Raw genomic sequence first — 15,861 nt, forward strand, 5'->3', positions numbered from 1 at the left:
TAGGAAATAATCATTTTTGGCTTGGGAAACAATTCATCTATCTTGCACGCCAGTTTTGGAGTCGATTTATCTTCTGAAAAATTCTGTAAAAATATGGGAAACGTAACTTTATCTCTTATCTTTCCAAGCATATATCGCACGCCACTAGGAAAAATCGGGAAAGTCTCCAAATCTTCATTCTCCTACAGCTGGGCAATTATGACTGGAAAACAACTTATACGGAATTGATTTGTAAAACTGGAATGAATGGCTCCATGGAAAATTATGAAATTCGGACACAACGATCTTTAGCCTCTTAGCTTCCTTCTCCAATTGGCCTTGCATCAAAACTCCTCCAAAAAATCAAATTATCACAAAAAACGTTCTAAGTGCACATATTGGCTAAAACTGAGAAAATAAAAATAATAAGGTTTTTTTGCAATCAATTCTTTAACAAATTTAGAGATTATTAACATGAAAATATAATAAATAATGCATATATCAGTTGTGACCCACCAAAGTACCGATCTCATGCCCTAACGGACACTCATATGCGTCTAGAATGAGTTAGTGATGCCATTTTCTTTTCTCCTTGACACTTCTTTATACAAAAGTCATTTCGCATTGCACCACTCAATCACAAGTTGAAATGGATTGACTTGATATAAATAAGAGAATTTTAACGAAAAATTTCCGGTATTGTTTATTTTAACGAAAAACTATATTTTTATACTAAAAAGTCAATCCTGATACTATTCACTTTACTTTTTATTTTATTCTTATCGTTAAAACTCAAAGTTTTCAAATCCTTTTCATTAATTTTCCTAATAAATAATTATCCATCAAGTATAATTAATGAACAAATGCTTGCTCATGCATTACATTCACATAGTAAAATTTTTGTAGATTGACATTACTATTTTATTAAACTTTTCTATATTTTATTTGAATAGTAATTATCTAACGGGATTACGTCTATACATAATATTTAGGATGTTCACAATGTAATAATCAAAGTTAGTCTATAATATACGTCATCTTGTTTTATGAAACCTTTGTCATCATTATTTTTTTTATTACAAGTAATATTATTATTCTAAGTTACATTAAGTGAAAAGATAGTATTAACTCGAGATACATTGCATTAGGTTTGACAACTTCTGACACTACTTGATAACTCGAGACAGCATGATACAAAATTAACAAGTTTTTGGGTCAACACGATAGCGAATCAGTAACCCAATAAGCACATGTTAAGATAACAATTCGGTCCAGGTATACACGTAGATAACTCGTTACATGATAAGAAAAATATTAATTTTATAATTTGATACCACTAAAAGAAATACTATAATTAAAAACAGTAAAATTTAATCCTAAACTGAACTGAAAGTTAAAATATAAATATATATATTTTAACTAAAATTTAGAAAATTGATGCCCATTGGATTAGTTGAGATTTAATCTTGCTTGTCCAATGTTTTTATCAACCCTAGATCAGGCTCTCTCTCATTCTCGAAGGCTCGAATCGAAGCAGCCACTCTCTTTTTCTCCCAAACTGAACGCTTGAATCTTAGTCTTGAAGCTCCACTCCTGCCAACCTCCACGATCACCTTCTCCAGTCCCTCCCACCACACCACACCACATACGACCTAGTAACCCATCACCAGTCGACTTACTACTTTTATCTATCTGGATTGAGCGAATCTCGAGCCCTAATGGAGGTAATTGTTGATATTTTGAATTACATTCAAAATATAGGGTTTTACTTCAAATTAGTTTTGGAATTAAGATTGGTTTTGTTTCTTCAATTGAGGTTTTTTGTTTCAAATTAGTTTTCAAGGTAATATTTATGTGACAATACAGTATGTAGAAATTTAGAATTTTTTTTTTCTTAACATGACCCGACCTATTATAAACCCGTTAAGATAAAAAATGTGACATGACACGACCCATTTGCCAGACCTACATTGAGTTGAATGCTTATCCAATATGACAATCTAACATTTGCAACCTATTCATCATTGTTTAACTATACAATAAATTCTTACCATTATAATCTAAGGAAAGAGATCTCTCCGGATCTCTTCCACTAAGGTCATTGGATCAAATGATCCAGGCCTTCTAAATTTCATCTAATGACCCACTTGTTTTGACCCCTTAAAAGTGTAATAATTTTTTACTGTTAGATGAAATTTGAAAAAGCTCGAATCACTTGATTCGACGACCTTGATGGAAGAGATTCGGAAATGATCTCTTTCCATAATCTACCATTACGTTTTTTGTAAGACGTGGAATCAAGTTGACACTTATTGTCATGTTGTAAAATGTCCTTGACCCAACAAAAAAAAATAATAATAATTCTATTAAACAAAACACATTCCTCCTTTGATACTAAGAAAATGCGGTCTAATAGGATTATTTTTTATTTTAAGTTCGATTCTTGTCAATAGAGAAATTGAATCACATTAGTATAATAAGCTCATTGTAAGACTTAGATTATTTTCTCATTCCCTTAATATAAATATTACTATTTGTTTTTAAAAAATGCGGCTGTTTTTTTTTTTTTTTTTACACAAATGAAAGGAAGCTATAAAAAACTGTTATTGGTCTCATTAAATTTAATTATTCACTCTAAATGTGTTATATTTAGAAAAAAAAAATATTCCTATAAAAGTAACAATTAAAATTTACCCAAACAAGGGGTTGAGAGAGCTTTTTCAGTTTTCTTGGATTTGGTTCGAGTTAAAAATAACTGACAAAATCTTTTTCCTAAGCAGTATATGCATATAAAATCACTCACTCCATCTCACTTAATTATTAGTCAGAGTCATAGCATCTAATCAGTAATTATTTGGCATGAAGAAAAGTTAAGTTTACTGCAGCTAAAAAATAAAGCTGGTAAAGCTAGTGGGACAGTCCGAATGTCTCTTCCATAAATCTCTCTCTTTAGGCCTCTAGCCTCTACATGTACGTAATTGATCTAGGTTCCATTTTTTTCCCTCCCATTACAGTCGGTACATCTATGTATTCCTACGGAGCTTCACTCCTTCCGCTCCTCTGGAGTCTGGAAACAGCAGAAAGACAGAAGAGCTCCAATCCTTGAAGAACACATTGGCTCCATTTCATTATTTGTTGTGTATTTTATATATATATATATATCGTATATTTGTGTATTAATCTGTATTTCCTTTGCAATGTTTATGCGTGTGTGCTCTTAATTTTGTTTACAGAAAGAATAATTAGCAGGTCATAATCTAGAGAGCTCGAGTATCTTCAATGACATTATTAATCTCAACTTCACCATGAAAGCACGTTATTAGTAGAATTTTTTGTGTCTTAGTTAACGAGTTGGTGAAACTTGTTGGACTTTTGAATCAGAAAAATCTTCCAATCTCAATTAACCAATGACAGATACGAGTCATATGACGCAAAGGGGTGATTATATGGTCACATACAGTATAGTTGGTAGATTTCTTATAATTCTTAAGCTCCCACTCATTATCCGAATGATTAAGCTTCTTCTTCTGTTTTGGTCAAATAAAAAATAGGGAGATGTCAGTAAAAACGATTTTGTTTATTGTCCAAATGTTGCAAGATTATGGTGAGGGATCATAAAACGATTTGGTTTATTATACTACTAACGTTAATTATTATATCTTAGATTATAATATAAGCCTAAATTATTATTCATGTACGTTTTAGAAATAATCTATTAAAATTAAGAAATTTTAACGAAAAACTCTCGATACTGTTTACTTTAACGAAAAATCATATTTTTACATTAAAAAGTCAATCATGATATTATTCAATTTATCCTTTATTTTATTATTATCGTTAAAACTCAAAGTTTTCAAATATTTTTCAATAATTTTCCTTTAAAATTATAATTAATAACTCAGATTTACATGTTACACCATCATGTTAAGATGTTATGCTTGAAGGTGATTATACATTTATACTATGAAAACATCATCAGATTGAAAAATACCATTACCAATGCTTTTTCTGTTAAAAAGTCTCCGGCCGTAGACTAACCCTAGAGAATAGTAAGCTTCTTCAGTTTCATTTGAAATCTCTGACTAAATCAACGGTACCTGCCAATTTAACAAGGGCCCCCATGAAAGAGGGAAAAGAGGAAGGAAAAAGAAGTGAATTACCAAAAACCTTGACAGAATAGACAAAATAGTTTTAAAATTATATGGTGTATACTAGACTAGATGGTTTGAATAGATGGGGTCGTAAATCTCCTGATAGATATCCCGTACGCAGTAAATCAAATCAAACAAAGATAAAAATATTAGGAATCTAAAGAAAAATCAACCTGCAACTGATTAAATGTGGAATATATATATTTTTTTTGTTTTCCTGGTGTGGTGTTCTGGGAAGGGAGAAACAGGGTTCAGAGTTTGAAGAATGGGACCATTTGATTTGTAGGCAGACAATAGAAGTACTTAGGAACCATAAAAAAAACCACAAAAAAGACAGTAGAAGTACTTAGAACCCAAAAAAAAAAAAAAAGACAGTAGAAGTACTTGGGGTTAAGGTTAGGGTTTAGAGTTACGGTTAGGTGGGTCTAGGGTTAGGGTTAGGGTTTCGAAATGGAGTGGAGGACAGAATAAGTACGCGAACCCGTCTCAAAAGGAGAGGAATAAAAAATAAGTAGAGGGAAAAAAGTTAGAGATACGTCACTGGTGTGAAGTTTCCAGTGTGAAGGTTTGAAGTGTTGAAGTGTGTGGGTGTAGGTGTAGGCAGAGGGAGAGTTTATAGAGGGACAGGAATGCTAGACCTAGGCCCCTTGCAAGCAAAGCTTTTCTGATAAGCACTTTACGTCCTGTCCATCAAGGCATCAACAGTTGCATGATAGAATTATTTTATAAAATTAAAATATATTTAAAAGGCCAAATTTAGGACTTTTTTCTTGTCAGCAAATTTAAGACTTTTGTTAATATCACTTGGATAAACAATTACACTGCTAATCATCATTTTCTTGGTCAACAACAAATTATTATGGACTGTTTAGGAAAATGTTAAGGTCATCGACTTTCAAAAAGTTTATAGCATCAGATTTAATTTAAGTTAGTTAAAGTTGTGTGATATTTTCAAAATTTTAAATAACAAAAGACACTTTTTATATCATGATAGTGCATGTTTTTAGGGTTTAGGACCTTAGGTATCACTATTTTCATTGATTTATGTTATCTTATATTTTTTTTATTTTGCAAAAATATAAGCAATATCTATCTCATGCTTTTTAATATAATTGATATTCCATAGAATCTATACTACAAGATGAAGAATTTGGATCTAAAACGCAATGGACTGAATTTCATCACTTGCAATATCAATATTAAGATCAACCTTAAGTATAGTCGAAGTAGGCGCCCACCTAAGACTTCCACATCCGAGGAGCCTCTAAATTTTTTTTAAAAATGTTGTTTTATATATAAAATTTTACAATTCAAATTCAATATAAATATAAAAAATTAAATCATAGGCGATTGAAGAAGAATTGATCGAAAAATTACATTAACTAGTACATTGGCGTTCAAAAAACGTGAGACGTGTAATTTAAGTGATGTTTGTAATATATTACTTTTTTTTATGTGGATTTATAATTATATTTGTTGTAAAATAAATTTTTTCATATATTTAGCGTTTTTATTTTTTAATTTTTATTTTTATACATATCAATGTACAAAGGGTCGGTCAGAGGTCAAAGAACTCTACAGCTCCACTTCAAAGCTCGCATAGAGCCTTCAAATTCTCAAGGCTGACCCTGATCTATATCGTATTAAGTTAAACCGTTTTTAAGTTTTGAGCTTAAAATCCAACCATTTTTTAAACCAGATATTATTTATTAAATATTCAAAGTAAAATTAGTTTACCCTAAAACCCAATCCACTTTTTTGTGTCGTTTACGCTCCTTCGTTTTCTCATTTTTCGTTTTTGTTTCCCGACGAAGAAATAAGATTATGTGATATTTTCATTTGGAAGCACCAGAAATAGCAAGCCGATTAACAATCCGACTGAAATAATATTTGTTATATCATAAGCATGTTCTTCTGTTGTTTGGTCCGGCTTGGCCGACTAGAACCTAGCCTTTAGGCTATACATGGCGAAAATCGTGTAGCAAAGAATCCTCACAAACAGTCCAATTGTCACGTATATGGCAAAAGGAAACAATGACGGCACCTCAAGTGAAAGAGTGAATCATACAAACTATAAATATGCGTGGAAATTGGCAAGTATAGGGCTTGAAGCTCAATTTGCTAAAAGCATGTACGTTGCACTTAAAGCAGGAGCGAAACTAGAACTTTGATTCAAAGGAAGCAACCTCATCAAGCTTCTAGAGTTAAAACATGCATACAATAGAGATAAAAGAGTATTCTTCTTGGTTAGTTAGGGTGATTTGTCCATTTTGTAATGAAATAGTGCTATTATTATGGTACAAGGATGTGAATGAGAAATTTTTATGAAAAATTGGTACAAAATACTGCAAGATAGTTACAACAGGGCCAACAAATTTGAGGAGGAGCACGTGCCCCTCCCAAGTTTTATGTGGCCTCGCCCTTGACTCAGAGTTTCAAGTTTGAGTTCTATTCTCTCCGTCTTAATATATATTGTATAGGAAAAGGCAACCAGAGAGGTGAATGTAGTGGAGGAGGAAGGAATTATTTTGCTTGCACTTATGAAAGGATAAAAGTTTCATTAAACTGGTGTAGTCTTAGCAGTTTAATTTCCGAATGCAAATAAAAACATGGGGATGATGAGTTAATCGACCTAGCTAGTTCTTCTGTGTATATAATTCCCAAAGGATATGTAATAAGCTGTCAAGACACATCTAGTCAGTACAATTCCATCCAGTGAGGTTGATATGTTGATTCACGTAGTACAATCGAGTTGTGGCTGGCTAGCTGCATTAACAGTCTACCTGAGTAGATATTTACAAATCATGTTGCAACATATAGTAATTATTCTTTTTGGCTCTATGTTCTGCATGTTGTTCCCAAAAATGCAGCCTTCCAGCTTCTTCTTTGTTTTCTGTCTCGTTTCGATATCTTTTTCCCTTATTTCCCCAATCAAGGACTTGGTTTTTAGACCCTGCTTTTGCCAAAGCTGTCATTCTATGGCACTGAGGAATCTAAAATGTATATAGGAATAATACAGTGGGGCTTTGTTTCCATTGGAGAAACGCAAGCTTTCCAATATTTTTAATCCAATGATTGAGAAAAGAAAATAAAAATTATTGAATACCAACAAGCGACGGATGTGTGTGTGATGGATCTCACCATGTTGTTATCTATTTACAATTGTATATCGTACACCGGACACATCTAAAATTGCTTGAAAAAAAAAAAAACTAATATATAAGCCCATTAGCAGAAATTTCGTTCCACCATACCAAAAAAGGGCACACTAAGCCTTCATAAAAAGTATGTATTTACAATACAAAACCGAGGTTCAGACACAAAAAATATTGAAATATGAGTATTCAATTTGATAATCTGTTACTAACTCTTCTTTTGCTTCAGCTTCTGGTAAATAAAAATGAATCGGAGAATAATAATAAGAGAAACAAAGTTCATCATTTAATTATGAGGTGCTCATAGAAAAAGTCGTAGTCGGCCCAACAACCACTAACTCAATCCCGCGGGTAATACAAGGCCGAAGATTGATGCGAAGGATATTTGAAACTGCTCTCGGAAAATTACATGGTTTAGAGGAACTCTAATTCATTTATTTGGATGAAAGCTCCTTCCAATTCGTAAAAGATCGTGTATAGGGACTAAACACGATCTTTACAATGGTCCAATCCAGAATCGCTTAATATTCTATAATAAACCAAAATGAAATGAAAAATTCACATAATTGGCTTAATTTGACAGGGAACTGCAAAAGAGAATATTTACTATTAGTCAACATTTACAAAGCTTATCATGGATTCCATTAGGCGACAACTCCCAGCCAACTAGAAAGGGGTTATTTGCTTTTATACTTTGAAGTTAGCTTATCTTGTTTTCCCTTTGTGGTGCCTCTTTGCTCCCATTAATCTTTGTTTCCTGCAGGTGGAAATGGTATTAATCAACATTCTAATTTATCTTCATATTTTGTCGTTAGGAATAATACAACCATTATGTGGTATATAAAAGGGGAAGACTTTCTGGTAATGATTGCACTTGGAGATGAGGTTCTTAAAACTTAAAAAGGGATTGTGGAGTCTTGGCTCTTTCAAACGGGACATACTCGGTTGTCATCTCTGTTCACTTACATGGTAAATGATTATTAACCAACCAGATATTTATACAAACACGTAGTAAACTACTATTCAACCATTAACGACGCTACTGACATTATATATTGGTTGCAATAAACATCTATCATGTTGTGTGGCTGGTAGATTAGGCGATCGAACCTCTAATCACGCAGAAAGATCTTTCATCTTTAAATAGGAATAGGATATATATTGGCATAAAAACAGATGTTTTGGCCGACAACGTACGGCTTTTTGGTGTCCAATCTTCTATGCCACTATGAACGGAGCTCGACTGTTTCGCAAAGTGAGATGCCTAATTAGTTCCCTTCCCACACTCAATCCCTCCAAGAAATGGAAACCAGACCACATACTATGTCGACGTCGATGCCTCCTTGTATTAATTTACCATTTACTATGGTGGTATGTAGTTTTGGAATGTCCAACTTGAATTTCCACAAGCTTAAGTTTAATGAAAATAACACGAGAATAATATTTATTGTGGTTTTTTGTAGACATTCTTATATGTGATGGAAAATCGTGAGTTATAATTGATAAGTTCTATATTGAGAAAGAACTTGTGCGGAAAAAGGTTTTATAACGGTTTTTGTAGACATTAACAAAATAAAAAATGGTGAGTGTTAGGGCATCTCTAAGGGAAGATACAATATGCCATGCAATTTGTATTTTATATTTTTTCTATCAGAAAATTCTCCAACGGCAGAACATCAATTATCTATCTTTGTCTAGATGTAGATAAAAACCTATAGTACACGAGTGTTAGGGCATCTCTAAGGGAATCTCTAAGGGAAGATAAATAATAATCTATTTTGTCAATGGTTTTTGTAGACATTAACAAAATATGAGTGTTAGGGCATCTCTAAGGGAAGATACAGTATGTCTTGCAATTTGTATTTTATATTTTTTTTGTCAGAAAATTCTCCAACGACAAAACATCAATTATCTATCTTCGTCTAGATGTAGAAAAAAACCTAAATTTACATTTATTTTAGGGTAAATTACATTTTCATATCTTAGGTTTGGGGTCTATTTCAATTTCTTACAACGTTTTTAAAACATTTCACTTTCATATCTTAAGTACTATTTTATTTCAAAATAATACCTCCGTTACATTTTCCATCCATTGATTTGTTAAATGCTGATGTGGCTGCCACATATATGCCACGTGGTTGCCAAATATCTGCCACGTGACAAATAAAAAAAAAATTTTAACCTGAATTTTCTCAAAAAAAAAGAAAAAAAATTGAAAAAAAAAGGGGTAAATTACATTTTACCCCCTCAAGTTTTGGCTCGATTTCAATTTCTTATAACATCTTTAAAGCGTTTCAATTTCATACATTTACTATCATTTTATTTCAATTTCTTACATTCGTTAAGTAAACCGTTAAGTGATGACGTGGCAAATATGGGATCCACATTTGTGCTGACGTGGCTACCAAATTTGTGCCACATGGCAAAATAAAAAATTTATGCATTTAAAAATAATTAATTAAAGAAAAGTTTCAAAAAAAACAAAAACAAAAAACAAAAACCCTTAGAAACCCATCCCTTCCATTTTCCTGCAACCCCCTCTCTTCCCCTAACTGATCCCTTCCCCTTCCTCGCAACCCAAACCCCCCCCCCATCCTACCCCACCCCCACCTCACCCTTTATCATGCGCACCCCTCACCTGGTGCTCTAGAACTGGCGATTTCGCCTCCGTTGCAAACACCTGTACCCCATGGATAGATTCGACAGTCACCATTGCCATGACATTCTTGTTCTCATCCAGAGCCTGCACCACGTGCACCACCCTGGGGTGCCTCAGCCTCACCAGCCTCGTCGCATCAGCTCAAATGATCTCCAAAAACCCATCTTTGTCCGCCTTGGTCAATCCAGCGCACATGCGTGCCTCCGACAGAGCGACGCATACGGTGGGGTCGGGCATGAGTTCTTATGTGGGATCTGGGTGTGAGTTCTTCTGGGCGTTGGGCGTGGAGAGAGAAGGGAGATCTCAAAAACCCCGAAAAGGTTCTCAGATAGCCGCTGCAGAATCGGCAGATCGAACGCCGCTGTCTTGCCACTGCCAGTCTAGCCGATGCCCAGCACGTCCCGCCCTGTTAGGATTTCAGGGTGAATGTGGTGGCAGAGTCGGGGTTAGGATTTGTGGATATTTCGATTTAGAGGTCAGGGGTGGAGGGTGCGGCGAAAATATGGTTTTTTGAGGGTTTTGAGGACGTGGGGGTGCAGGGTTTGAAGAGAGGGAGGTCAACGACATGGATCGGTTGGGGAGGTGAACAGAGTGGAGGAGAGGGGTGGGGGATTGCGGGGAAAGGGATGGGTTTCTGCATTTTTGTTTTTGTTTTTATAAACTTTTCTTTAATTAATTATTGTTTAATGTATATAAAAAAATAAAAAAATAAAAAATTTGCCATGTAGCACAAATGTGGCTGCCACGTCAACTCTTAACCGACCAATGGATGGAAAATTTAACAGATGTATTATATTGAAATAAAATAGTATTTGAGGTATGAAAGTGATCCCAAACCTAAGGTGGTAAAGTGTAATTTACCTTATTTTTATTTTTATTTTTGAGAAAATTCAGGTTTTTTTTAAATAAAAAAAATAAAAATTGCCACGTGGCATATATGTGGCAGCCACGTCAGCGCTTAACGGATCCATGGATGGAAAATGTAACGGATGTATTATTTTGAAATAAAATAGTACTTAAGGTATGAAAGTGAAACATATTGAAGATGTTGTAAGGAATTGAAATAGGCCTCAAACCTGATGTATGTAAATGTAATTTACCCTTTATTTTATATGTTTTGGTGATGAGTCCTACTAATATTCAAAGAGAATAAATAAAACGAGTTCTCAAATTTACATCCTTCCCATGTGAGTAGAACTTTCATTTATAGCTGTTGAAAATATCAAATGAGATATAAATATAATTTTTATATCTCAAATTTGCATTTCTTCGTTAGAAATGCTCTTAGCTCACAGTTTTTAAGAAAAATTGTACCGTTGAGATTTGTAAGAAATGATTCAAGGGCATTAACGGAAAGGCATTGAAAGTGGTATTATCATTTTTTGAGTCCCCAAAGTATTTTTTACGAATTAATTAATAAAAGAAAAATAGCTTTAGCTCGGAAGTGATATGTGGGAGCTTACATGATTATTTTTGGAAGCTTTCCATGCAAGTGGAATTTGCACAAAAATGGTTTCATGATTGTTTTTGTAAAAATTCGCAAAACTATAAAAATCGTGAACATTATCTAACAATTTTTTGAGAAAAATGCACCCGTTGAGTTTTCACAAGAAATGTTTAACAGACATTAAGGATAAGGTCACAAGGTCTTAGGAAGCGTTACTACTAATTTTTTCTTGATGAATTTTTAAATTAAGAAATAAATTAAAAGAGCATTCATTTACCCCCTTTCTGAAAAAGATAAAACTGAAAAATATTGGAGGTGTTCCAGGGTAAGGTGGAGCTCTAAGCCCTTTGGAGAAAATGTTCAGTGCATCTCCCGTATGCGGAAAAATCAAGATTCCGCATACGGCAGCCACACTGAAGATTATAGCAGAAAGCTCCGACTTTATCAGAACTCTACAAGCGAGCATAAATAACCATTCCATGCCAAAACCAAATAGCTGAAATGAAAATTGCTTCCGGGACGCCAAATTGAACGAAGATGCTTTCTAGTTTCCAGACGTATTTTATCGTCAGACCGACATCTTGAAAGACAATGTACGTATGGATTAAACAGTACAGGTTCTTAATACCTGGTACACATGTTGCTAATGGACAAACAGAAAATATCATGGTCCAGCCGGCTATAATTTCTGGATCACAACCGAGTTGGCGAGGCCTGCCTGCTCAATTGTTTGACTCGGATCATTGAGGAGCTTGGGAGGGAACCCCATAATCTGCAGGTGATAATTTCTTGGACCATCAGGCCTTGATGCATCAATGAAAGCGCGAATGTCACTGATGGTATGGTGGTAGTTAAAATGTCCAACAATGCGGGTTCCATCAGCCAACCTAAGTTGAACCGATGTTGATGGCAACTTTTCATCCACAACCAGGCCTGCGGAAGGGGTTGGAGCAGTGTTGAGAGGAGTCGATGCAGTCATTGGCTCGGATGCTGCTGGAGTAGAGCTGCTACCTAGAGTTCTTCCCACACCCTGAAATGGAACATGTCGCTTCACCGGTTCCTGCAAGGACATAAATATTAGTCACTTGTAAAGTAAAATATGTCCACTGGCCTTGAAAACAGGCCATAAAAATTTAAAATACATTTGATAGCAGAGAGAGATGACTTCACTGGAAAATCTTCAACTAAAATATTCCGAATGGAATTGTTCAAAGGAGATCTTAAAGAGAGAACTCACTGGGCACTTCTCATTCCTCCTTATTAGATTAACATGAACTGAGGTACCTCTATCTGCAGGTTCCAACTCTTTTGGACATTCAGATTTTTTTATGCTCTGCATTGAGACAAAGAATGGGCAGATATAAAATATCATTTATGAGAATATCACGAAACCGAGCAAAATCAAACTAGTGCTTGCGCATGAGTAATTTGTTGCCATTAATAAAGGAAATCAATGAACAACGCAGACTGTACAGAAAACCAGTTTAAAGGACATTAATGAACAACCTCCACAACAACAATTGATTCTATAATCTACTAGTTTCTTTGTTCTTTTTTCAATTAGTCAAACTTCTATTGACATTACCTCTAAGAAAGATGCATTTTCAGGATCGTCCAACCGCCTTAAAGGGCCATCATTTATAGTAAAACCGTTGGACCAGAAAATGATGTTGTGAACAACAGTCTCAGGCTGCGCAGGAGTAGGTTGTACAGTTTCCCCAGAGAGTAATCTACCAGTTCCAGCAAAGCTTCTGGAGCTTGAGGATGCATTGGAAGCATCAAAAGGCCCCTCTGTAGCTCCTAACTCCCTTGCTTGATCAAAAATGGAATCCACATCGTTATCCTTTGTAGGATCCTGGACAAGCATTCCACTGCAAATATTGTAATTACCAATGTTAGACTTTCTTCAAAATTTCATGCAAAAATTATCAGCTCCTAGACCTGTTAATTTCTGTATGACAAAAACAAGGATAAAATAATAAGATTTTATTGAAACTTGGACATTAGCCATGAAATCAAGACTTAGGCATGACATAAGATTAAAAATGTGAATTGAAAACACTATCTAACAAATCATGGAAAGAAAAAAGGAAATAAGCACAGCGTGCATAAAGTCATACTATTCCTTTCAAGGCATAGGCTCCATTGTGATACATAGCGGAACCAATATGTGATGCAAACCTGTAAATAGAATACTAAGTGAACATATTATCGAGAAATGAACTACTTATTTCTTACTCTTCACCCGAATCTCACAGACCAATCAGAATTCCATCAGTCTATTTTTGTGTGTGAGCATTATTGTAAATTGATCACTGAGTTCGGCAAATATGAGTATAAACATTCAATAATCATACATGGAAGTATTCTTGTTGTAATACTAAGGCACAAGATAGTACATAACTTGCAGCGGATTCCCGTAAAACTCGCTTTCGAGCCATCATAAGCCCCTACAAATGTGTTTCCTAATGGAACCCAGAAATGTCTACACACAAGTAAGAGTTCAATAACAATTTCAACCCATCTGATCAAAATGAAATTAAAGACTATATCCTACTTACGACCCAATTGATGACAAACGCCTACTTTTGATGGTACGACTGTATGCCCTCCAAAGAATAATCCAGCCTAGACGGCATGGGTGCAACAAGATCAGATGATCCTTAGCTGGATCAATGGTTCCTTGGCGTTGGTCCTGTTTGTTGTCGCAAGCAAGCGCATTGCTCGTGCAACCTGGGAAGCCCTTGAACAACGGTATGCGTCCTCTTCCTAGAATAGGGTTCTTTCTGCAAAATGAACTCCTTCAAACTAAGAAAGTGATCTTTACGTTGATGATTACCTTGATCGTATGAATTCCATTGCTAATAATCTTGCCCTAGGTGGAAAACCAATTAATGATGATGAATTGGTTCCAATAATTCTGAATAACCTTGGTCTTGCTTTTGAATTGATTGTCAATGGAGTATCAGGTGCTAGAGCAAGATTATTCAGAATTATTGGAACCAATTCATCATCATTAACTGGTTTTCCAACTAGGCAAGATTATCGGCAATGGAATTCATACGATCAATGTAATCAACAACGGAAATCACCTTCTTAGTTTGAAGGAGTTCATTTTGCAGAAAAAGAATCCTATTCTCAGATACCGTTGTTCAAGGGTTTCCCAGGTTGCACGAGCAGTGTGCTTGCTTGCGACAACAGAAAGGACCGACGCCGCCAAGGAAACATTGATCCAGCTAAGGATCATCTGATCTTGTTGCACCCATGCCATGTAGGCTGATAACATCAATATTTCCAGGAAGATTCCTTCGAGGGCATACAGTTGTACCATCAACATACCCTAATAAATCGCGAATCTTGAGCATGGGGAGAATTTGGGCCAACCATACGAGATAGTTGGTCCTGTCAAGTTTGATATTGACAATGGTGGTCATGGAAGATGAAAATGGATTGACGGGGAGATGCAGGGGGTTAGGGTTGGTTGGCTGGGCAGCGTTGACATTGTTGTTGTCAGCGAAGGTGATGGGCTAGGAAAAAAAATGAAGGATCTTTGTCATTAGACAGTAAGGGCTCTTAATAACATGTAAAACTTACAAGACTCGAGGTTATCGGTTCGATTTGCGTACCCTCACAATGATGGGTTGCTTGTATTTATAATGGTTTACAGATCACATGAAGGTTTTGAAAACCTTATTTACACGGCAAGTTTGAAATTCAAAAATACAAACAGCTCACAAATCTGGCTAACAATGATTCAAATTCAACCTGGACCTAACAGACTTCTTCATGGATAAGGCCGGAAGATTGAGATAACAAACTGAAGAGTTTGTATCGGAACTGGAAGTCTGACTTGGTCTAACAGCCTACACACAATTAAGAGTTCCATAACAGTTTCAACCCATCTGACCAAAACGAAATTAAAGGCAATATATCCTACTTTCAACCCAATTGATGACAAAACGCCTCCTTTTTCTCACCAAAACACAAAAAATTTAGATTTCTATGTTTTAATTTATATAATTTGGCAAACAGGAGTGAAGAATAGGCAACGAAAAACATAAAAACTGTAAAATTCAAAAATTTACGGAACATGGGAATAATATAATTACAAACAAACCAGAAAGAAGAAGAATTTCATAAACCGAATAAAAACTTTGATCCGAAAATTGAAAGAAATGTTGAAAAGGGAGTAATCGGAAAGAGAGAGAAGGACGGACCTTTTCTCGCCACCAGTGTAGTACTCCGGAGGGCCATCGGAGTCACTGTCCGAGTCCGCAGACCTCCGGTTCAGATCGGAAAGTGTACGGATTCCTCCGGTTCGACTCTTTTTCTTCTCCTCCGACGCCATTTGCTATCTCAGCGTCGAAACCAGACAGGGAGAGATCTTGATCATTGACTGACTGACCAGCTTTGTGAGCGCGTCACTTAAAACGTATTCAACGCACTTCAGATGCGCGTGTAAAATATATT

At 35.2% G+C, this 15,861-nt stretch overlaps 1 protein-coding gene across 1 annotated transcript; it reads right to left on the bottom strand.

Moving 5' to 3' along the window:
* Positions 1-11,918: 11,918 nt before the first annotated feature.
* On the bottom strand, positions 11,919-15,802 carry LOC103948217 (plant UBX domain-containing protein 4). Its single transcript, XM_009359219.3, has 4 exons — positions 15,609-15,802; positions 12,977-13,262; positions 12,629-12,724; positions 11,919-12,451 (listed from the first exon to the last, which is right to left on the bottom strand). Exons 1-4 carry the CDS (start codon positions 15,737-15,739, stop codon positions 12,071-12,073), a joined length of 894 nt encoding a protein of 297 aa, XP_009357494.2. The 5' UTR covers positions 15,740-15,802; the 3' UTR covers positions 11,919-12,070.
* Between the last annotated feature and the right edge of the window lie 59 nt (positions 15,803-15,861).

The sequence above is a fragment of a genome, unplaced genomic scaffold (assembly GCF_019419815.1).
Source record: "Pyrus x bretschneideri cultivar Hongxiangsu unplaced genomic scaffold, Pyrus_bretschneideri_v1 Contig33, whole genome shotgun sequence".
Taxonomy (NCBI): domain Eukaryota; kingdom Viridiplantae; phylum Streptophyta; class Magnoliopsida; order Rosales; family Rosaceae; genus Pyrus; species Pyrus x bretschneideri.